At 38.3% G+C, this 24,093-nt stretch overlaps 1 protein-coding gene across 6 annotated transcripts in view; it reads right to left on the bottom strand.

Annotated features, from left to right (window-relative positions):
• Positions 1–24,093, bottom strand: part of mark3b (MAP/microtubule affinity-regulating kinase 3b) — a 38,893-nt gene that overhangs the window by 2,026 nt on the left and 12,774 nt on the right. Inside the window, exons 4-18 of one of the 6 annotated variants that reach the window (XM_056763963.1) lie at positions 17,292–17,340; positions 13,798–13,863; positions 13,588–13,658; positions 12,182–12,238; positions 10,294–10,530; positions 9,922–10,041; positions 9,215–9,314; positions 7,817–7,929; positions 7,508–7,658; positions 7,211–7,422; positions 6,531–6,634; positions 5,343–5,498; positions 4,282–4,554; positions 4,045–4,071; positions 575–619 (exon numbers count right to left, since the gene is read on the bottom strand). In XM_056763963.1, coding sequence (XP_056619941.1) covers positions 575–619; positions 4,045–4,071; positions 4,282–4,554; positions 5,343–5,498; positions 6,531–6,634; positions 7,211–7,422; positions 7,508–7,658; positions 7,817–7,929; positions 9,215–9,314; positions 9,922–10,041; positions 10,294–10,530; positions 12,182–12,238; positions 13,588–13,658; positions 13,798–13,863; positions 17,292–17,340 — 1,781 coding nt within the window. The remainder of the gene's footprint in view (positions 1–574; positions 620–4,044; positions 4,072–4,281; positions 4,555–5,342; positions 5,499–6,530; positions 6,635–7,210; positions 7,423–7,507; positions 7,659–7,816; positions 7,930–9,214; positions 9,315–9,921; positions 10,042–10,293; positions 10,531–12,181; positions 12,239–13,587; positions 13,659–13,797; positions 13,864–17,291; positions 17,341–24,093) is intronic. The other 5 variants (XM_056763964.1, XM_056763966.1, XM_056763965.1 and 2 more) reach the window with 5 other exon arrangements.

The following is a 24,093-nucleotide window of genomic DNA, read 5'->3' as shown; positions in this document are numbered from 1 at the left end:
TGCCATTTTTAATTTTCAGTCACATCACGTCATGCATTTTTTAAATGCATTTTAACATGCAGTATATGCAAACATAATCATGCAGAGATGCATGAAAAGTGTATGAAACAACAAACAAATCACATCTTAAGACAGAACTAGAGATATCATGAAGTCTGATTTTGAAAACTGTTTTATCCAAAACATGGTGTTCTGTGTGATTGCTAGTTATTAACTGAGAGAAATCTAAAGAAGGTCTTATTCTTTAGGTAACCATATATGTGCTTTAACAAGTGCTATTAATAATCATGTTGCACTTCCTTGTCTTGCCACAAAGTGGCAGAGCAATTGCTCTTACAAGCCATTCATGAAACCAGATGATTGCTTAATACTAATGTCTGAAATTAATTTTAATTATTGGGTGAACAGTCACTTTAAATCTAAATCTAATTATATATTAGGCTGGACTAAAAGTGCTCATTTGATCTTGCTGTTCAAAAACCACAGATGGGCAAATACAAAAGATGCGGGGATGCAGTGATGACAACAATGAAAGGGTACAGTATATAAAGGAAAACCCGATGTCCTCTCTCACCTTGAATCCTCACACCTCCCATTTCTATCACATTCTGCCGGCACTCTTAAGAAATGTATGACAGAGAGAACAAAGTTTAAAGGCAATACAATTTCAGTTTCTGTTAAAGGATGAAAAGCTAATCTAAATCCTAGAGGAGAGAAAGGAAATATCAAAGACAATGTTAGAGAGGCTCTCAACACAGAACGCTCTTTTAGACCTAGACACCAAAAGATGGAATGATAAAAAGACAGAAGAGAAGATACACTTCCTGTATCATAGGATTTAACAAATCCCATTCAGTTGATACAACTGACTTTGTGTGGACTGTCCAAGAAAAAAAATTAAAGTCAGATCTCAAAACTTATGAAAGCTGTATATAAATAATATAAACAAAAAAATAAGCATTTCATAACAATAATGGTATGTAAAGGTCGACCTCTTTCTCTCAACAGGTATTGTTCTGGCTTTTGTTGAAACTAGTAACTTGGTATGAGCACCTATTGTATTATTGCTCCTGTATGACATATTGCAAAATGTAAATGTAATTGTACAGTTAATTAAGACATCCCAGAGAGCTATGAAACAATACTTTTCAAATACAGACATATTCAGACTTATCTTCTTCATTCTACACACTACGACATGAAAAGTGTATGGAATGGTCATGCAATGATATGGACAATGTGCAAGAGTCAAAGGAGAAGATATGAAGTGAAGATAAGCAGACAGATGCAGGACACGCTCTAATATGACACATTTAGAAGTCAAAGGACCATGTTGATCCATGGTTCACATGGATCAACATTTACTTTAAAATTTACTTTAAAGTCTCTTTAGACTTACAAACACAACTTTTAACTATTTAAAGTTGCCTGAATTGCTGTCTTTTCCAGAATGAGTAACTCATTGTTATGTATTATAAATGTGAGTTTTTTTTGTCTGCAAGACTCCTGGTTTCTAAATAAACAAAACATTCTCTCATTTATATGAAACAAACCTATAATAAAAACAGCTCTGTATCTTTGGGAATAAGCAGACTTTGCAATTCAGATGCACGTTTCAAAGAAACAGTTGGAGGCCCCCATTTATTTTATAAACACTATATTTAACATTTATATATTTCAGCCAGTAGCGTTGTAAACGAATTCTATCCACCCTGTATTTTATTTGTTTGAACAGAACTATTTTACAATCACTATAAGATTCTTTTGTTATTAGAAATAAAGTAAATTTAGTTCAGTCGCTTCAGATGAATGGAGCCGCGTCTACTTTGCAGTTTCTTAAAAAGTCAGGCGCGTCAAGATGATGGTGGACACAAAAGGGCAAGAGAAGGTTTGTTAGTATATTGTTCGTTTAATATCATGGAATTTGTCTTTGTTTTACTGTTATTGTGTATTTATTATAAAAATAATTTATTTCGTGTTGTTACGCTTATATTATGTAATATCCATCTTATTCGGTTTTCTTCATAAAACTACATTAAATATAATCGGGTTTGTCATTGTAGCCTACTGTTTTATTGTTTATAGATTATTTGTTAGGAATAAAATGAGCAAATATTTTGAGCATAATTGTTAAAAGAAAATGAAAACTGTAAAGAACAAATGTTAAAGATCAAAAATGTTGTCAAAGTGAAAATTTGCATCCCTAAATGATACAAATAGCATATTTTCCCACGTATTTCAATTATGACACTTATAACATTGTACATGCTGCAAAAGCTATGAAGATTTCCTTTATTTAGTGATCTCATAATGTTGCATTTTATGCCATGGTGGCATATATTTCAATTTAAAATAACATGATTTAATTGCCCCCTATCTTGATAATAAAGTTTCTTTTTAAATAATTTTGACAATACTTTTCCCTTTAGTCCCCTTAACATTCCTCACTGCATGGTGCATGCGTAGCGGTTTTTCTTTTTTGAGTGTAGGCGGAGGCCCCTTCTGTTGTGAGGCCGTGAAACATAGCAAAGGCCGCTACTGGGAATAAGTCACTTGAGAAAGCTATTGCGCTGGAAGACATCTATTCTCTTTAGGGAACACTTTGAGCGTTGTCTGAGCAAACACAAAAACAGCACTACGAAATACAAAATATACATAAATTGTCAAGCTGTAATCTTTTGATGTCATAACAGCACTGGCAGGAATAACAGAAGTGCTGGGGCTGCGAGACCACCTGACGAAGCGACACAGGGAGGTCGAAAAGGAGCGCCTATAGGAGAATTCTGGAGCATGAGGGCTGGAACAAGAAGGGAAGGGGTCGATCTCGGTACCTTAACTGCAGAGATGTAGCCTTTTTCAATCTCCACATCTGTCAGCAGCTAAATTAAGAGCCCAATAGGGTGGCCTGAATTACACAATCAAGAGCAATCGGTTAATTTATAGCGGGAGTTTGCTGGACGTAGTCAGAGAAGATGAATAGGTAAAGTGATGTAGATCATGATGTCATGAAGAAGAAATAAATAATTGTATAACTGTATGGGGGAATCTTAGAAACATTAAGAAAATGAGCCCTAGTATTACTATAGTGTGTAGTGTAATGTTATAACAAAAAATTGTTAAAACAAGCAAAAAGGTGTACCAGATAAGGAAAATAAACTTGAGTAAGTACTAAAGAAAAAGGTCAAACTAAATTCAAGTAAAAGTTTCTTACCCCTATGGCAGAATTTTTTGCTTACTTGAAACATAAACTTACTTTGTTCCATAAACCAAAATTAAATATTGTGGGTCACTCAAGTAAATGTATATTGATTTAATAACTTTAAGATAATTATACTAAAAATAAACAACAAGAAAAATGCTGAATAAGAAAACAAATAAAAAACGGTTTCCTTTTTTAAATAAAAAATTAATGAAAAGAATATTAAAATAATAGATGATATAAACAAAAATATTAAATACTTAAATAATAATTTAAACAAAAATATGTATATATACTGTATATTTATTTATACAAACACAAAGAACATAAATACAAAATAAAATAAAAAAAGGTGATTATGATAAAAAAAAAGATGCAACTATAAATAAACAATAAGTTAAAAATATCTTGTTTTAAAAATATTAATTTGATAAAAGTAGAAGCTATGAGGGGTTTTGACATTCTCTGTGTCTGAATTAAGAATTACTGAAACAAACGTTTCCTCTATTGTATACCGTAACAACATCATCTAACCCAAAAACCAATCTTCCTGAAAGACAAAAGCTGTGAAGGAAAAATAAACTGTCTATAATATTTAATACTGTAAGGAGACTCTAGAGGTTGTGCTCGGTCGTATCCTGTGAGCAGTCATGCATTGAAGATTAGTAAAGTTCTGCTCATGAGACGTCTCGGGCATGCTCCATCACAGTCCGAGTGAGACAACGGTGTCAAAAGGTGAGTGACAGGCAATTAATCGAAACACGTATTTACACAAGAGTTAAAAGTTACGTTTTCAGTTCAGTTAAAATGGTCAGACGTTAAAGTTAACATCATACAGAGCCTACCTTTTGGCAAACCTGAATGACATGTTTCTACAAAACAAACAGAGAAGAGAGACATCGATCAACATCTAGAGCAGATGTGTCGTCTCCTAGGGATATGAAGGTGAATCTGATGGCATTGGTATATTTAAAAAATGTAACTAGATGAAAACAAATCAAGGTAATATTTCGGTGTCCAGGAGTTTTCGGGTGCGATAATAATGTTCGGTTTTGCATTGACGGCATGTAGCATTCACTTACCTGCGCGTGAGCTTGGACGTCAGCTTTGTGAAGAGATTTGTCGATCCGCGGCTTCGGGACTGCGAGAGAGGCGTGGCGTCGTGCGATAAGGTGGGAGAGGCGGGGGGAGGTCCGTTGTAAGTGGCCGTGCGTCTCTCTCTCAGCTGACCACCGTGGAATGTGCTGCGGCTCAGCGTTCCTCGAGGGAACCGCAGCCGATCCGGAGGGGTCACGCTACTGATGCTGTGGGTGGAAGCGCCGGGGTTCCTCGGAGTCGTCTGAGCCGTGCACGTACTGAGGAGGTTTGGGGAAAATTAGGAGAAATTCAGAATAAAAAAAGGTGAGCGACTCTTATGGTGGGTACGATAAAATGCTGTCGGATTTGGTTCAAATTGAATTGAACATTTTAATACCCAGAGATTCTTAAAATCCTGTGTGGTTGTGTAAGGTACCTGACATGTGCCAGTAAAATTTCTGCGGTTCTATACCTGACCTACAGCTTCAACACCATTGTGAATCCTTTGGGTTTATCTCATGTATATTCATAAAGGGCCTTCACGTTTCTTTGTAAGGAGTGTGAGGTCACTCTTACTTGACCCTCTGTGTCAATCGGTCCAGGGAATGATGGGAAGACCACAGACTCTCAAAGGGGTTGGTTCATCCAAAAATGAAAACTGTCATCTCAATTCATTCCAAAATGCATGTTTTTTTCCATATCTTTCATGAAATACAATGAGGGTGAGTATATAACATTTTTCACAAATTATTACGCAAATAATTTCTTTACCCCCTTTGCACATTAGTTCAACGAAACTACCATCAAACATTTATTACATCTTACTAGTCATTTTACAAGGTTAGTGAAGTTCATATCCTATATTAGTGGGATATATTAGACACAACGGGTTAGTTGTGATGTCTCGAGTTGGAAGATGCAGGAATCTCCTCGCCAGGTGGTATGTGGGGGGGCCGCACGGGATGAGACTTGAGGATATCAGAGTCGCAGACATCAGGTCAAAGGACGTTAGAGCGAGACATTCGGGAAACACTAAGATTAGAGACAGACGCTTATTGGTGTTTACTTAGGCCTGAAGAGGTCAGAGGTGCGGCAGGTGTGTCCGGAGGCCGACATGGATGCAGCCTTTTGGTGGCGCAGTCGGACCGAGGCTGACGAGGCGGCGAGAGCCATGGTATACGCCGTCGGGCTTGCGCTGACACGACCCGACATTTCGCTCAGACTGGCCAATGGCAGACGAACAAATAAACAGCGTTGGCATGAATCGTAGTATGTAGATCAAATTATGTGAAAGTAAAGATAAGGAAAAAAGAATAAAAAGAGTTTAATAAGATAGGGAGGGGTTATGATGGATCATGTACTCCATTCCTTCAAAAATCGATAATGTTAGCCTTTCTATCAGTGTATTTGTTTAAAACAGGTGACTTTATGCACTTAGTTGAAGTTAAATAACGTCAATCTGATATTTCCTATGATACAGTTATCGACAGCTTATATTATAAATCATTAATACTAGCTGACTGTTGTTAAATGAGGCGAAAAAGGTAGATACATTTTCTATCTGCACTTGCTTTACTAATTTTTGTCAAAAAAAGGTTAAGAATTATAGCTTGAATTAAATCTCATACCATGCAATTCATTTGGTTAAAAATCTATATTGACACCTCATTTTTTACACAAACATTTAAAGCCAACAGCACTAAAAACTCTTAAAAACTCCCAACCCCTGCTTTCAGTGCTTTGTGTTTAGCTGTATCTGAATAAAATAATGAAGCTACCTCCAAACGCGAGTATAATATACGTCGCTTGCTTGGGACAAATTAGTCTCCCAGTCATTCAGCGAACCCACAAAAGTTTGGGAAGTTTTGCAAATCCTAATATAGGATGCGGGCCATGGTCTCCATTTCCCCTTTGGTGTACATGGCAAAGCTGAGAGGTTCATCATGGCAGACTGGCACAACAGGGATGCCCATCTTTTGTTTGAGATGTAATAGCCATGAACAGTGGCCTCTTTGTGGCCAAAGACCCAGAATTCAAAAACATCTAATGTAGACTTTTCCTTATGATTAAAAAAGGCTCAAATAGACCATATCCTGGTGTGTCTGTGTGTCAAATTCTCAATCTATACGTGCACAGATCCTCCATCAGACATTGAATTTGTAAGAATATATGTGTGATGGCTACAATGCAGTTTTCATAAACCAACTGGTTATAAAAGAGTTGCTAACTTACAACCTGAAAAAGTGGCTCTCACCTGTTCTCTTTGCCGTTCTGGATGACAGAGTTACGGTCCGCTGCGTTTCTCTCACTGCACACGTACGTGTTTCTTCTTGTCATACCGCTGGACACAGAATTGCTCTGCGGAAACACAAAATCCTAGATTAAGTCTTATTTTAACACCAAATGCGTATTAAGTGATGCGTGCAAGTAAATTATATGTTAAATTAATGGAAAGACATGAATAGACGTGAACGATACAGAGAGTTTTCACGCATTCGGATGTATTAAACAATAAGTGTCAATTAACTCTTTGCACGAATTTCTCGCTCGAGTTCAATATTTATTTAACTTCCAATTCCCCATCCGGGGGAACTCAACTTATTGCAACCGAAAAGCCCGATCCACGTCATTCACGTCGATTCCCACGATCACGCATCCATCAAGTCTTCTGCCCGAGTTGAAAAATTTCAAGTCGAGCAAGAAGTTCGCGCAAAAAGCTTATTGACACCTATTGTTTGACAGGTCAGGACGCGTAAAGACCGTTGCCTGATGTTTTCCGCATCACTTGCGCGAAAATAAACTATTTCTGCGAGAAAAAAAGCAAGATGCGTGGTGCTTTGTGTTTGGTGTGAACACAACATTATTCTTCAACCCAGCTCGTCTTTCATACTTAAAAAAGTTATTCACAAAGATTCCCAAAAGTTGCCTTCTTACCCCAGGAGTACCGGAGCTCTTTTTCCGGTCAGGAATGTCGGCCTTGTTGGGGTTGTTGGCGTTGCCCAGCATGGGGCTCGGAGGGCCCATGCCTCGGCTCCCGGACGAGCTGGACTTGCGTGCCGGTGCGCTGCCCTCCTCTTTATGCTCGCTTTCTACAGAAGTGGTTTGACTCCTCTTGGGATGTCCAACCGAGGGAATGGCCGGACCAGCTTTGAATGGAAACATTAGAAAGAATGGAGATCAGAAAGGCATGGGGCATCGACAAAATAGAGTAGAGATGAAAACAGTGCTTACCCTGGTCACTAAAGCGACGCTGCTTCTGATTGGAGGAGATGCTCCTTTGGACTTTGAGGTGAGATGGTGATTGGCCGTTGTTGTGCTCGCTGCTGGGTCGGGCTTTGGCCAACGACAGGTTACTGTTGGAGCTGGAATCGCTCGCCTCCAACTGTGATTCGATGAAAAAAAATGTATTTGCTTCGCTAATGCGACGCTCACCCATGCATCAGATTTGATAATACTGCTCCCATGCCTCCCGGTTATACAACCCAGTCAACATATCAGCCCGCTTTTGACATTTGTGTGCATATGCATGAGAAAGCTCACCTCTGTGGACTTTCTGCCTAAGAGGAGGTATGTAGCCGTGATTTCATCGTACTTCATCCTGGTTAGAGATTCGTGGATCTCCTCCCGCGAATAGCCCATGCCCACCATGATATCTGAAATACAACACAGTCCACTAGGTTATTAAAAACAAGTCGGTAAGTTGCGAACAAAAAACACATTTGATACAACACGATTTTATGGCTGTCAAAAAAGACAGTCTTACAGTACCTATCAGTATACCACTAGTCAAATAAACAGCGATTTTTTGTATAATTTGGAAAATTGGTGATAAAATAATTGTTAATTTTGCGAGAAAAAGCGTTCACTCCCTTTAATTGGTCACAAGATAATACGTTTTTTTTGTGTTATATTAAATGTGACTCTCAGCTCAACTGAATTGTTCTTGCACCAGCAGCAAATGCTGTTAGGAACACAGAACTGGATCAATAGAGAGTTTGAAAGCCAGACTGCCCTGCAGTATCAGTGAGAGGAACGGGTCAAGTCTGACATCATCGATCCCTGGACTCAAAGCCAGTGATGATGATGCCCACAGACACGCCAACCGCTTTCAGCATCACGTTGAATGAAGCACGCTGTTCTAATGGCTTGTGTGGAAAATAAAACGGATTTACTGCCACACACACATTTCCAACATCTGGGAGAAAACTTCAAGCAATTCAGTAAAGCCAAACACATCAAAATCTCTGATTCTCTCTTGGTGGTATTTAAAAACAAAATATGCTAGCTGAACCCTGTAAAAACTGATCTAATCTGATAATCCATACACAAACATTTTCCAGTAATATGTCTATAAATGTGGATTATGTTTCGTCCTGCCGGATGTAAACACAGTATAGTCAAACTGTTGCTTTTGGTTCAGCAACAAACAAATAACTGCTACTTTGTCGTGACTGTACATGGAAAACTCTGGAAACTGTGGTGATGTGAATGTGATCATTTGGCTATGAAAAAAACACCTTGAATTTTTGGCCTTTCCGAATAGTGGTTTGCATTAAAACCTGTGACAGCAACCCGACGTAACAAAACAAAACAAAAAAACGTTTTTACTCATTTATAAGCAAAATTGCATCAACGACCCGCCGTGGGTAGACAAATAAACCTATGATGCTTAATCAATAGACACTTTTTAAGTTTGATTTATTTATGGGTACATTAACAGAAGCGGTTGGATTCCTTTCTGTCTCCTAATGCATTCTTGCTTTTAGCACTTTGTTTTTTAACACTTATGTAAAGCATGATATAAAGAGAAGGTTTAAATCATACATACAGATATAATGCAGAACTATAGGTGCAGTAACCACTGTACATATGAAATAAAACACAACCTTCCAATTTCATAAGAACAGACAAAACACGTAAAAGGTGCTGATTTTATACCGATTCTCTTCTGGTCCGTGATGTCCAGTTCCGGCTCAAGGAAGGGTTTAAGTTCGTCCTCCTCACTGCCTGCATTGATCCACCGATCCTTCATGATTTGCTGAAACAGACACACACACCTGTGTGAGATGTTCATCTATCTGAATGTTTTAAAATTGTCTAAAAGTGGGAAATCAGTGACGCAGTCTGTTCCCTAACGGCTTATTTTTTTGAGAGATATACATTGCAATACAGTGACATGCAAAATAATTATCACTCAGATTATTTACATCTGTGCAAAATTAAAACTAAAACAAAAGCATTTTTTAATAAAATGTCTATCCATAATACAGATTTCTCTGTTAAAAACTAATTTACTGTAATGCAGTTTCGATTGTTTTTCACTTGATTTCTCACTTCAGATGATATAGAGCATGTGGGGCATGGTTAAATCCTCAATCATTTTAAGTCTACATAAATCAGCAAATAATCACCCTGCAGTTACGTCACATGGACACTGGGGGCGCTGTTTCCATGGACCTCTGTGAGTCGGAAACAGGGTGTGTCTGTTCTTCTGTGCTCATGTTTAATTAATGAGGGGTGGAGAATGCATGCTGTGATGACAGCGTGCACTCAGGGCGAGGGATGCAACGGAGAGAGGATAAAAGGGGATGATGGTTTGTAGGAAATGAGAGATTTAGGTGTAAAATGAAGGTATAATCCCTCACCTCGAGCGTGCCCCGTTTGACTGGATTCAGCACCAGGAAGCGTTTCAGGAGGTTCTCACAGTCAGTGGACATGTAAAAGGGGATTCGATATTTACCCCTCAGCACTCGCTCGCGAAGTTCCTGTGGAATATTTTAGTAAGACATTCTATTCGTATAGCACTTTACAAAACACAATTCAAAGCAGCTTTAGAGAAAATGATCATCTGAAGAATGATTTTAACTATTATTAAAGCTACAATGTCTAACTTCTGGATTAAAAATTGCCCAAAAAACGACACTATCCACCAATCCAGAGGCATGTGTCTGCGGTCCGTTTGTATGATTCTCTGTGAAGGTTTAGGACGATGACCTTTCAGTACTGAGCACACTAACCTTTAGATTCTGCCCATCAAAAGGCAGCGATCCACTGACCAGCGTGTAGAGAATGACCCCCAGGCTCCACACGTCCACCTCCGGGCCATCATACTTTTTACCTTGGAAAAGTTCAGGGGCCGCATATGGCGGACTGCCGCAAAACGTATCGAGCTTATTCCCAAGTGTGAATTCATTACTGAAACCGAAGTCTGCGATCTTAATGTTCATGTCAGCATCCAGCAGGAGGTTTTCTGCCTGCATGGAAGATGTAAAGAAACAAAGAAGGGTTTTTAGCTTTTACATTTATGTATTTGGCACACACTTTTATCCAAAGCGACTAACATTGTATTGTACTATACATTTTTTTCTGACTATGTGCAATCCCCTGACATTGAAACATTGTTACCAATTTACTTTACACCAAATGTAATTTTTTCTTTTGATTTTGTAGTCAAGTGTGAGTCCTTCTAGAACCACAAAAGAACTCGAAGAGTATAATGGAAATGTAATGCCCCTTACATTGACCTTCCCCTTACAAACAAATAAAAACAGTCAGTTACACACAGTGAAGGTGCAGCATACAACAAAATAAAGGGTTACGCTTCAGCAGACCCTGATTTCCACCTATCTTCCCTCACACAAGTGCTTTCGACAGCTGCGTCCTTATGCATCATTTACTGAACATCAGTATGGAAAGGATAATGTAGTGCGAGTAATGGAGTGTGGCGACACTGAGGGGGATGGACGAGGAATCTTTAAAAGTTCTGCTTGCGTTGGTCTGCTCTTCACTGTTGATGTTCAACAGACATACAGACTCCAAAGAGTTTGATTATTCACTCTAAACCAGAGTTCAATTACAAGCAGATTTCGCCTTTTCAGACTGTATTGTATCTGGCCTCGAACCGTGTTAAGTTTCCGTCATTAATGCAAGTACCACTGTGAAAACTTGCAGGTAGCTAATGCAATTAGTTCTAACCTGTAAAAAAATTGCTGGTTGAACTGGTTCAAAAAATAAGTAAATTCAACTTAAAAATATCAGTCAACACAACGAGTTTGCATTGAATTCATTAACTCATATTTTTAAGTTGACTTTATTTTAAAGGTTGAACCAACAAAAAGGAGAAAGAATACAACAAATACACATGTCGGTTCACTAGGCTTTATGACAAATGTCACATGCAGAAATATGAAAGGAATTTGCTGTTCAGGTCTTTTGTATGCTTTTCCTTATTTAAAGAACCGTTTCAAAGACACCAAAAATAAACGCAGATTCGTATCTAAATCTGCTTTCTGTCTCTTCCTCTCATAATACAATAAAATGGCAAAAAGACAAAAGCTATAAAAGACCCATTTTAAGCAGAAAGTGATAATTGATAATACACGTTTAGTCACAATGAAACAAAAATGTAATAAGAATACGATTTTTGTTGTTTAATACTGTTCGCCTTAAGGAAATAATATATCCTATAAACGTACAGTATATGCTCCAAAACATTGACCACATTTACATTTGGAAGATATAGGCCTAAGGATTTAAAACTTTTCAATGATTTTTACGATAATCAGTATTCATTTAAGCTTCTTATCAAATTCCAAGCTGGGGCAGGATTATGGGGCAGGATTTTGAGAGATCTATAGAGCTACACCTGAGGTTGTCGATATCTCAACCAATTTCAGAAAATGTTTTATAAGGTTTAGTAAGGAAACTTAGAACGAGGAAAATGTAAATAAAGCTTTCTTGTAGCTCAGTGGTAAGAGCAATGCGTTAACGTTGTGGGCTCGATCCCAGGGGTTTGCACCTACCCAAGTATAAATGTATAGGATAATGCAATGTATGTCACTTTGGATTATAGCATCTGCCAAATGCATAAATGTTAATGTAAATAGTGAAGGATGATAATCTTACCTTGAGATCTCTATGAACGATGCGCTTTTGATGGCAATACTGAACAGCTGATACAATCTAAAGTTGAAGAGAAGAAACAAAGAAAGGTTTATAAAGTGGGTAAAGAAACAGGTGAGTGAATAACAGACAGCGTTAAGCATAACACATAAACATTTTTCATGATCGCGTTTTTCCAGAAAACAATTGATTGGAAAAGGAAGGATGTGAAGGCGGTTCAGTCACATGTTTTAGGAAGATGCACGAGAGAGAGAGAGAACGCCGAGATCTGGGTGAGACATTGAGGGATTGATCAATTAATTCAATGCAAGTGTATTCCTTAATGTTCTACATTTATTTCACATTTTTTGCAATGTTGGAAAGCTTTACATACCCAAATATAGTAGTAAACGATTTACAGAAATCTAGTTTTGTCTCATTGACAACATAAAATGAAAATTGTCCCTATCTATCCTCACAATAAAAGCTCCTGGTTGAATTCCAAGATCAATGTCAGCAAAACCAACAAATAAAAAACAACATTATTCTCATCGGCTATTTTTGTCACACAAATAAAACTGGCTTGTGATATCAGCAGTGATCCACTTTATATAAATCTCATTGTTTTATCTCTCTCTTCTCATTTTCAAACAAAGATGTTCAATATTCGTGCAATCGTGTCCCAGACATCAGATGCCAGGACAGATTTCCATTTCTTCCTCCGGCTGCTTGTTTTTTCTGCTCTACTGAGATCTCAGTGGTGTTTCGTTCCTGACCCAGATAAGCTGTCTGCACAGCAGCAGAGGACGGAGCTGTGTGTGGGGGGGCTTACAGGGAGACCCCATCACCATGACTACAGATGTGAGCATCAGCTGTGGGCTAACCCACTGTACGGACACATCAGACTGATCAACACAGTGGGATGAGACACAAGGGTCATTGAGCAAAACACATGGAGTAATTGATGCTATTGGTGTGTGTTGTCTATAGTTAGTCAGAGGTGCTTCACTGGACACATTATTTTTGTTGACTATATATTGGACTTTTTTTGTCAGATCGAAAATGCATTGTGAGATACAACATCTCACACGTTGTGCCCTGTATTACTAACGCATATTTTGCATCACATTGTTACTGCAATGTCGGCAGGGACACTTAACAAGGATGTTTTCCGTAAGCAGGTCTTAAACTTTTCAAACCGTATTTAGTTCATGACCCCAAACCAAAAGTCACGTAAATGGGTCACATTCACCCCACTGGGAAACCCTCCGCCCTGCAACTACAGGATTCACGCCATCTCCTGCCAATCACACCGGCGTTACCCAATAGCATCTCGCTGCTTGATGTTTCCACGGCAACGTGAATGAGCCAGGAGTAGAGGGTAACAAAAAAGTGGGTGGGACAATATTGAGTACACTGCAGTATAGTACCTGTCTAAATTTAGCTCTGGCCTCTTTTTCCTTCATGCGCCCATGCGCTACGAGGTAGTCAAACACCTCCCCTATGAAGAGAAGAAACGCATTTGGTGAATCATATAGCCCTCGTGCATTCAGTACGATGGGGACCGTGAATAATTACAGACCCCATTAGTGCAGGGTTACATAACAATAACACACAAGTCACATAAACTTCAAACTCACCACCGCTGGCATACTCCATAATCAGATAAAGTGTCTTCTCTGTTTCTATAACTTCAAAGAGCTTTACTGTAGAGACAGACAGAAAGAGAGAGCGAGACATTAGCACTGATCATTATTTACAATTATGAGTATTTTTGTATATATGGTAATATTATGGTACATGGTACTATAGTAAGTAACCATGTTTTTTTTTGTCATTTTTTCTAGTAAACCACAGAAACCACAAATCTCCTACGGTCTCACTATTAAACCAATAGTTAAAAAATTATATTTGTATGTAACAAATGCAATTCAATCTGCCAATAATACATAGTTACTTAATTTTTACCGTAATAATACCAAGTTTGCTTTTCCCAAGAGATTGGCCTATATAAAAGTTATGGATGCAGCATTATGCATAAAATATATGAATCAATTATTAATGTTTTTTATATATCCATCCAATAATGGGGGATAATGACATCAGATGCACTTGGCCAGGCATGTGATCTCAAAACGGCAGCACCCATGAGGAGGACATTATCTATTACATAGAATACAATAACTTTGAAATGAGTCTCATGTACATGATTTGAGAAATTTTTGCCATTTCTTAATCGTGAAAAATTGTACATGTTTAAAAATAGCACGCATTTAAGCGAACAATGGAGACAGAACAAAAAAACAGAAAAAGAACTGGACTGAGAAACGTAGCACTGCATCAGGTCACAATATATTATAAATGACTGCCGACAAAAAAAACATAAGAATGTGCTTATTTGTCATGAAAATCGCAATGCAGAAAAGTGTTCTCAGGTCATAGAACAGGGTTAATAATAAGCACAATAAAAGTTTTCGATTTTTTCTTTGATTTTGGGTTGTTATTTGACCAGATTTTCTTGGTGAGATACACTGAAGTGCCACATTTTTGAACAACTTCAAGTAATGATTCACCAGCAGAAATCCTAAATGATTTGAATAAACTCAGATGTAATTCAGTGCAGTGAGCCACTGTTGACCCACAACCCCATAGACATCGTCTCTCCAGGAAAACACTACTGTAACTGAAGTTTGTTTGAAATGTGACTGATGGGCCAGGCTGTAGGTAATACTACCCGACACATCGACATCAAAGACGTACTCACAACACCCGCGCACCAAATATAGTCACATCGTAAATGCCAGCGAAGGCAAAGCTGTGCATCTGTGACAGCTATGATAGATTTCGTTCAACACTCTCGCATGCATACAAACACACTCAAGCTTGTGTGAAATGAATTTCTTTGATCTTTCTCTGTTGACACAACTGCATCTACTCTGTCAAAAGACCATCATACAAAATCTCCTAAAATAATTATATTCTAATAAAATGTTATTATGATCCATAAACTAAATAATTTTGTCATTCCAAATAGCTTTTGTAATTTTGTATACTTTATATATCATTTTTATATAATACAAATTTTAACATTCATTGCTTTAAATAATATGCCAGATAACAAAGAACATAAGAATTGCAAACATAATTTTGCTAATAATTATAGTTCTTTCAGCGCCTCAGTTTCAAGGCAACATTACTTATTTTATTTTAAGTTTTTTAACTAATATTCTGGACTACATTTTATTTGATTCCAATTAACAGAAACGTTTAAATACTGAACCACATTAGTCCTGGTATGAACAAACTTTTAGACCTTTTTGTGTTATTTTTAAACACTTTCTTGAATCTCATCTAAGAAACATCATTGCATGGCAAAATTTCCGAAACTTCAATATCTTCTTCCTTCGAAAAATAACAACATCTGGATGTGGTATGACATGAGGTCAAATAAATGACAGAATTTTCATTTTGGGGAAAACGCTGTCCTGATTGTGCCAGGCCTTGCGTTTGACACAACCAGATCCAGAGCAACAACCCACACATCCTCTCCAGCCAACCCGCTCCACCTTTTTCCTTCGCATGCGAGAAAAGGACAAAAAGTAGGTCATCGCCGGGGCCGTGATAGCGTGTGACCAGACGCCGTGCTCTCATGGAATCCAGATGGGAACACAGAGCCCGAGCGTCAGGATGAGGTAGGCGATGCCCGATCGTATGCCAGCACGGTCCAGAGCAGATAATTGCAGAAGGGACCGCACGTGGCAAGCGTTGGCATGACAACCCTCGTGTTCCTCAGCCCACAAGGTTCCAGATTCCTGGAAAGACGCCCCACAGCAGGTAAAATAAGGACTGCGTATAAAAGACAATCAAACTTGTCGAGATAAAAGCGGTTATTCAAAGAGTTAGCGGAGGTAAAATCTGAATGAAGGAATGGTTAGGAAGCGTGTGGGCCGAGCTGAGAGTTAGCAATTACCTTCACTCCCACTCACCGCTAACATCTTACTTTCACCGCCAACACATCAATCGCTTTCACTGGTTCAGTCATTCATTTGTGAAACGTGCGTCCACGCTTCAATGCAACGGAACCTTTACCTAACACCACACAACACATAACAACAGTGTCTGATTACTTTAAACAAATCAGTTCGTTTGGATGGTTGAAAAATGATTCAGTGATCCAAGTCATCACTTGTGTTCCCAGACGACTTCTTTGAAAAGAAAGAAATATTTCGCGAAATACAATCATTTATCAATGTGGTTTAGGTATTGTGCCAAATGTTCTCCATGTTTTATGGCACCAACAAGTCACCGGCCTCGTCATTTAACCTCAATCCATTATCAAAATGAACCAAACCTTTACTCTCAAATAACTATAAATAACTCACGGTCACCACAATGATTTTACGGCAGCTTAACCATTGTAAATCTGTGGTTATACAAATCTGCCAAAAATCATGTTACACTACTTTTACTGTGATAAAACCACAGTAAATTTGCAGAAGGGATACACTATACGCATCAACATAGAGAAGATGGACGAATTAACTTTATATCGACCAATCAGCATTCAGAACAACACAAAACAAGGGTATCAACAAACAAACACTCGCTGCGTCCGAAATCAACTACTTTCATACTATAAAGTAGTCGAAAATGTGTATGAGTCTCGAATGTCGGAAATGTATTCATACTACTCCCACGATAACATAAAGAACGTACTGTTTTAACAGTAGGAACTCATTCAAGTTCAATACGTAATGGCACAGAATACAATTTCGACAGAATGGCGGACGGGGGATAGTTTAGGGATGATTTAGGCGGCGGGGTGAATGAGGGGCACGGGGCCACCCAGTGATGACATCATGAGATATGGGGGGAGGGAGAGCCATGTGCTGGCCCGTCAGATGATAGATGCTTAACAATGGCACACAGAGAGACACACAGGAGTGCTTTTGTGCTGGTGGGAGGAGCCGGCGGGTGGATGAATGGAAGCGGTGTGGCGGCTCTGGGAAAAGAAGAGGGAGTTCCTGCACAGGGGATTATAGAGGCCTCCGCTACCGTCTGCTCTGCGCGACACATTCCTAAACATCTCCACAGACACAAATCTGAAAACAGACCAAACTGATGTGTGACTTACCAATATTTGGATGATTTAGGATCTTCATGATTCGGACTTCCCTGAAGAGCTGAAGAAGAAGACAGAAAGAACAATTCAATCTATAGAACTTACATGTCTGTCAAACTGCTAGGATGTGGTGGTTTCTAGGGGGTTGCAATGAGGTTGCTATGGTAATATGGTTTTGTCAAGTGGTTGCCCAAAAAAGTTAGCTTTTGATATTATGGTCCTATGCACAGCGTGAACGATAACAAGATTAGCAATTACACAATCAGAGGATAACTGTGTTTCAAGCATTCACATTTTCAAAGCGTGAGCCCTTTAAATTTCAATGGATTTTGATTGGCTGTCAATGTTTTACTGTTCAAAAGCTGACGATCAAGTAAAAAGATCAAGACGATATAAAGATCCCATTGATATCATTTCTCTTTACCGTTCTGTGTGCCCTCCACACCACAACTAGAACGGTTAACCACAACTTAATTCAAAACATTTTTTATTTAACTTTCTCTTAAAATAAAAGGCTTGTGTCAAGGGGATTTTCTTTAGTACTCATTTTATAATCCACCAGGTAAAGAACATAAATCAGACAGCACACCTTTTTATATTTGTTGTTTTAAACACATAGTCTGGAACGGTGCAGACTATGATGTCATCATCATTCCCCTGTCCTTCTCTGACCCCATCCGACTGTTCACATACGACCTTATGAAACCCTGAGGCAAGTCGTCGTGATTGGTTGACTGTCACATTTACTGAATCAACGCTCATGCTGATGAACCGCCTAAAATTACCTCAACAGACAACTGAGGCCGAAGAGACACGCTCTGTGTCCTGAAGAAATGCCTCAGTGAATTTAAGTTTAAGAAACAAAATGATTGTTTTCTGATTTTTCTCTTCTTTAAATTACTTGGAAATCTTGGTAAACAAACACAGCTTGTTTTTTATTTCCCTTTCTATTTATTCTGAGTCTTTTAAAACATCTCTTCAACAAACAAGAAGACAGACCCTTAATGACATCATCTCTTAGGAAGTGACATTTTTTTGGCAGAAAACAATACAAACAAGCTCTGGTGTTCTTACGCAGGTCTTTTTGAATTAGCTGGTTTGTGTAATCCTGAATGTTCCACCCCTTCCCATAAAATTAAAGTTAATATGATAATATATCAGAATTAATATGAAATAAAAATGATATAATCTTAATGTTAACACCTTCATGTAGGCTAACCCTGAACTGCTTACTGAACAATAGCTAAAAAAAGAAAAAAGCTTTCTATTCATCCTACTAACTTGTGCAAATAAATATATATTTATTATTCATTAAATTGAAGTGCCCGAAGCATATTTCTGAAAGTATGGCATATCCTTTACATGGAAATACTGTCATGAACAACAACACAAGCAAATTCAATTTATAAAAGAAGTGAGAGAGCAAAAGGTACAAATAACAGGAATGACTCCACCTTTCCTTCATCACATTCAATTTTCCGTACATATACTCTTTCCTCTCTGCCTTCATCTCTGCTTAACTCTCTCTCTCTCTCTGTACATTATCGGCACATATATTTTCACCTCATCTCTCTCTCCTCTAGAATTATGGCCTCCAAGATGCACTTTAGCTAGACTCTCTATTCCTTTCTTATGAAACACACACGCCTCTAATTATTTTCAAGAGTCTGCCATCTGCGTCATTCTGACGTGTGCAGTTGAACACAAAAAGCTAAAAGCGTGAGAAACAGCGAAAGGTACATGCTGTGTGTCCAGTTTTACAAAGTTCAATAATGAGCGGTCAATGCAACGACAAAAAAACGACCAAAATCGATATGCCGCTCTGAGCGCAGGCAGGGTAAGTGAGGCTCTTACTCACACAGCAATGTTCTATACCCGCCGATCTATACAAGAGTACGAAGATTCATACTGTTCTTGTACACAACACATGGACAGGGTCACAGTAGCCTAAACTGATATCAAAGTGGACATTTGTAGCTGTTTGCTCTAAACTTACAGTATAGTAGCCGCCCGGAGCGGGCAAGATACAAACGGGGCAACTAGTTTCCACATCAACGGGCCACAGCGTAAAAGACAAAATTTAGCCGTAACACAATCTGTTCATCCAGCCCTGCACATGAAGGAGTATGTGAGATTTTCGTTTACTAATCTCACTGTAAAATAAAGAGATACAGAAAAGTTCTTACGGGCACAGATGGACCTAAATGTTCCCTGGGGTTTTCACATGTAATCTACAGCACCATGTTATGTAATTGTCCTATTTCTATATCCATATTTTTATACACCCTTTTCTATTTTAATGTTCAGTTTTTGTGCTATAAAGTTTTCTGTAAGGATGAATTGCAACAATGAATGAAACGAAATGAAAAAAAGGAAAAATGAAAACAACAACAATAATGTGCTATAGACATAAATAAAAATGATGGACAAATGAAGTTTAATCAATAATTTTAAACCATTATGATGAAGGTAACTATAATAAAATACAGGTAAATAAGGTAAGAGATAAATAAAGGTAAATACAATTAAATGACTAAATCCATAAGTTCATTTAAAAAATGTACATTTATCTCACAAATTACATACAGCGAAAATTGTTTTGTGTGCTTAACATTTGTCAAACTTAAAGCAGCAATCCACAACTTTTTTTGATTTAAAATAATAAAGTTTTAATCAAAAAATATTGTGATTCGCAACAAAGAATCGAGCTGTCGCAAATGGTTTCATAATAAATGTCAGTTCGGCATCATTTCATTCTGTGCTTTTTACTCACGTAAACATAAACATTTTTTAATTAACCTGAATTTAAAAGTTTTAAGAGAGATGTCAATGTAAAGGCAGCTAGCAATTAATCATCATTAATAGCTATTTGCTCCGACAAAAACATCATTTTCATTTTGGTGACCCCAAAAAACAGAACACAAACACGTAATTCTGTATGAAAACCTCCTCTTAGTACAGCGTTACAACAGACACAAACAAGCACCAGCTGATATCTAAACTCCAAATGCTACCAGGTTATTCCATGAGCGTTGGGCCGCTGATACCAGGCTAATGACATTTAAACTGGCAAGACAGATTAGTGAGGTCACGGTCTGGGGCTTTTCCTTATGACTCGCAGAAAGCGGGATGCTGGGAGCACATGTTTGAGAAAAGCGCACGCAGCAGTAGGTTCAGCCCGCAGCCACATACTACAGAAGGGTAATTAAAGAGAGAGAGAGAGATCCCCGTTAATGAGCGGAAACCTTTCAGACGTCTACAGCAGAGCTGATCTGAGGTCTGATCATCAGCTGTTTCAGAAATCTAAATGCCACGAGTCATCCGGACTATCAGAAATGGGTACGACACGCTGTAGGTGCGAGGGCCACCCAGAACGTTTAGACAACAACATAAGACATAACTCGTGTGTGACATCAGCGTTTTTATAGCTCATAGATATACATAAATCATTTTGTAAATTGTTGGACCTGTTGATTCACAGTTCAGAAATCCTATGATGTGCAGCTACATTGAGAAAGTTTCCCAACACACATGTATGCACTTTAGATAGGGATGCAATCTCATCCGTTAAAAGCTACAAGCATTTGGAGAAGCATTTTAAAGTCACGGGCTGCACGTGCATCGGTGCACAACAACAGCGAGCACTTTTGTCCATATGTGCACAGTTCTGCACGTCTCGTGTGGTTTTCTCGTGCCAAAAAGTGGCAGCTACTTCCGCTGTTTCACAGCGAATACACTCAAAGGTGTTGTGTGGGAAAAACACACAACACTTCTGAATAATTCAGTAGTTTCACAAAATGACGACGCGCTTTTGTTCTTGCAAATATTTTTGAGCCTGGTTCTATAGTTCACCGGAAAAAGAAAAATCTTTCATCATCTATTCACCCTCATTTTTATTCTAAACCTGTATGAGTTTCTTCTGCACAACACAAACGAAACTAGTTTGAAGAATGTTGGTGACCAAACAATACTGGACCCCTTAGACTTCCATTGTATGAACACCAGTAAGACATTTCTCAAAATATCTTCTTTTGTGTTTCACAGGAGAAAGACTCATAAACAGATTTTCAACGACACAAGGGTGAATAAATGATTACAGATTTTGGGTGAACTAGAAAGTGGCAAAACATTCCTCTGCCTCAAAAATGACTGATGAACTTTTCATTCAAATGTCAAACTTTCAAATTGGTGGCGAAACGGTTTCCTGTTGACTGTTGTACCATCTTGAACATGACAGGCATGTTGATGACCCAGTGAAGAAAAAGCAAATCTGCACGCTCATTTCCTGAGGGTAGTGAAAATTTCCCACCCACTCCTGCTAAATACCAGTCATATCATGCTGGACACTGCCGCGAGTAGTCAGTGAACACTTCTGCCATCCGCAGCAGCTCAACTTACAATCAGGAAGTGACACGTATTCTGACAGATGCAGTCGTTTAAAACCACAAAAAAGACTGGTCAAACTACACCACACACAAATGTGTTACCACTATAGACTCTATATCTGACATCAACTCAACAACACTGATACTATGTTTTATTGAGAAATAGCAAATAATAAAAATGTCCTCTTGAATGAACCAATACTACCAGGAACATGCCATGAAATTTTAAATAAATGTCAATTTTAAACAGTTCATGAATTGGGTTTACAGTTTGATGGCACTCAAGGGATAATTCACACAAAGAGGGAAATTCTGTCATCGTTGACTCACCCTCAGGTTGTTTGAAAACTGTAAACATCTCTTTGGTTTGCTGAACACACAGGAAGACATTTAGAAGAATGTCCGCTCTCGCCCCCCATTGACTATTTTCCCCTTCTATGGGAGTCAATGGGAAGCAAGATCTGATTTTCCTATTTTCTTCCGATGTGTTTAGCAAAACAAAGAAATGTTTACAGGTCCGGAACAATCTGAGAGTGAGTAAATGATGACAGAATTTCCATAAATGGGTGAAGTATTTTAACCATTCATGAATTAAAGGTGCTGTTTGTGATATATCGGAAGGACCTATTGATAGAAATGCAATATAATATACATAGCTATGTCTTCAGAGGTGTATAAAGACCTCACATAATGAAGCGTTATGTTACTTTAGAATGAGCTGTTTCTATCCACATACAACGCGAGTCCCGTTACATGGAATTCGCCATGTTGTTTCTACAGTAGCCCTGAAGGGACAAATTACAGAGCGTGTTTCGTAAATACTTTACCTCCTTCGGCAAAGAAGCGAAACAGTCACAACATCTTGGTGTCAGCCACGGTAGTGCTCCAAAAAAGAGTGATGGAGTGAGCGGTTGGTTGCAATTCGCACCCTCACCACTAGATGCCACTAAAATATCCACATCGCACCTTTAACCGAAAGGTCCAAGAGTCTGTCTTGTATATAGAGACACTTTTGGTATAAACCACAACAGGAACAGTGTAACACAATGCAAAAACACATAGGCCTACTGGATCACAAAAACATGCACATCATCAGCAATATGTCACATGACAAACAATATTTTCCATTTCAGATTTAGCTGTAAGAGGAAGAAGGCTGTTCCTCAGTAAGTATAAGTAATGGCCTGATGAGAAATAAGAGTAAAGAGGGAAGAGTTTACGAGAAGGTGCAAGCAAAACCACAAGCACAAGAGAGACACTGAAAAGGTAATCCAAAAAAAGTTTGGGCAGGACATACAAGTTTGGACACAGCAACTGAAGAATATAATCAAAGAAGATTGTGAGATGTGTTCGGAAGACCCTGCTGGTCTGACTGGCCTCGGGCCCACTTTCCCTCACGAGGCTGTCAGTGTGTTTATGTCTTTAACTTCCTCTACGGCTCATTTCCCCGTTTAAGGTGCGCAAACCATTTTACATTCTCCTCAACATCTGAGAGCATAAAACGCTTTCAAATGACTCGTGAAAAGAGTTCATACAAGCACTTTAAATGCTTGGTGGCAAAAATACAAGAGCAGTTTTGTTGTCTTGACATAGACTCGATTTTAGGGAACGCCACACTCTTCCTTTAATATTATTACTAAGAACTAAGAAGAGTTAACGGGAGTAAAGGAAAATCGAATTTTAATTTAAATAAAATTGTATGACACATGCAATATCTTTTCCACCCTGTTTACTGACATTAACAGCAAAGCTCTCCTTAAAAGGATAGTTCACCCAAAAATAGTTGTTCCCAAAAAATTGGTCATCGTGTATGCACCCTCATGTCTTTCAAAACCCGTGTGACTTTCTTTTGTCTGTGGAACACAAAAGAAGATACTTTGAGAAATGTCTCTGTGATTATGTGTCCAAACTGTCCATACATTGAGAGCCCAGTTCTGCAGAAGGAAAGTCTTACAGGTTTGACGTGACATGAGGTTGAAAAAATGGTGAAATTATTAGCATTTTTAGGCCAATTATTCCTTTAACAAGTATTAACAATAGAAAAAGTGATGCTTGTCCTAGAAAGCTCTAAAATATGTGGCACACAAATAAAAATAATATTCTTTTTATTTTTGACAAAAAAGATCAGACACATTAGAGGCTTAAAGGATAAAGATCAGACGGTTTTTATGACGGTAAACGTGGACATGCTGGACTCAAAATAGATGCTTGAAGATCACAACATTAAGAAGTTTTGTCATCTGGAGAACCTGAGTTCCCATGAGTTGTCTGTAGTGAATACTGTAAAGAAAAACGACTGAATCAGACTGCTTTCATCTCAACCAACTGTCCACGAATTAGTCATACAGCCAGACATCACCACACAAGACGAGACGAAAATAACCAACGATAGACAAAATAACAGCTGATAAAACAAATAAACCTCAAGA

The sequence above is a fragment of the Triplophysa dalaica genome, chromosome 13, assembly GCF_015846415.1.
Source record: "Triplophysa dalaica isolate WHDGS20190420 chromosome 13, ASM1584641v1, whole genome shotgun sequence".
In the NCBI taxonomy this organism is placed as follows: Eukaryota; Metazoa; Chordata; class Actinopteri; order Cypriniformes; family Nemacheilidae; genus Triplophysa; species Triplophysa dalaica.
This window is presented reverse-complemented; position numbering and strand designations above follow the sequence as displayed.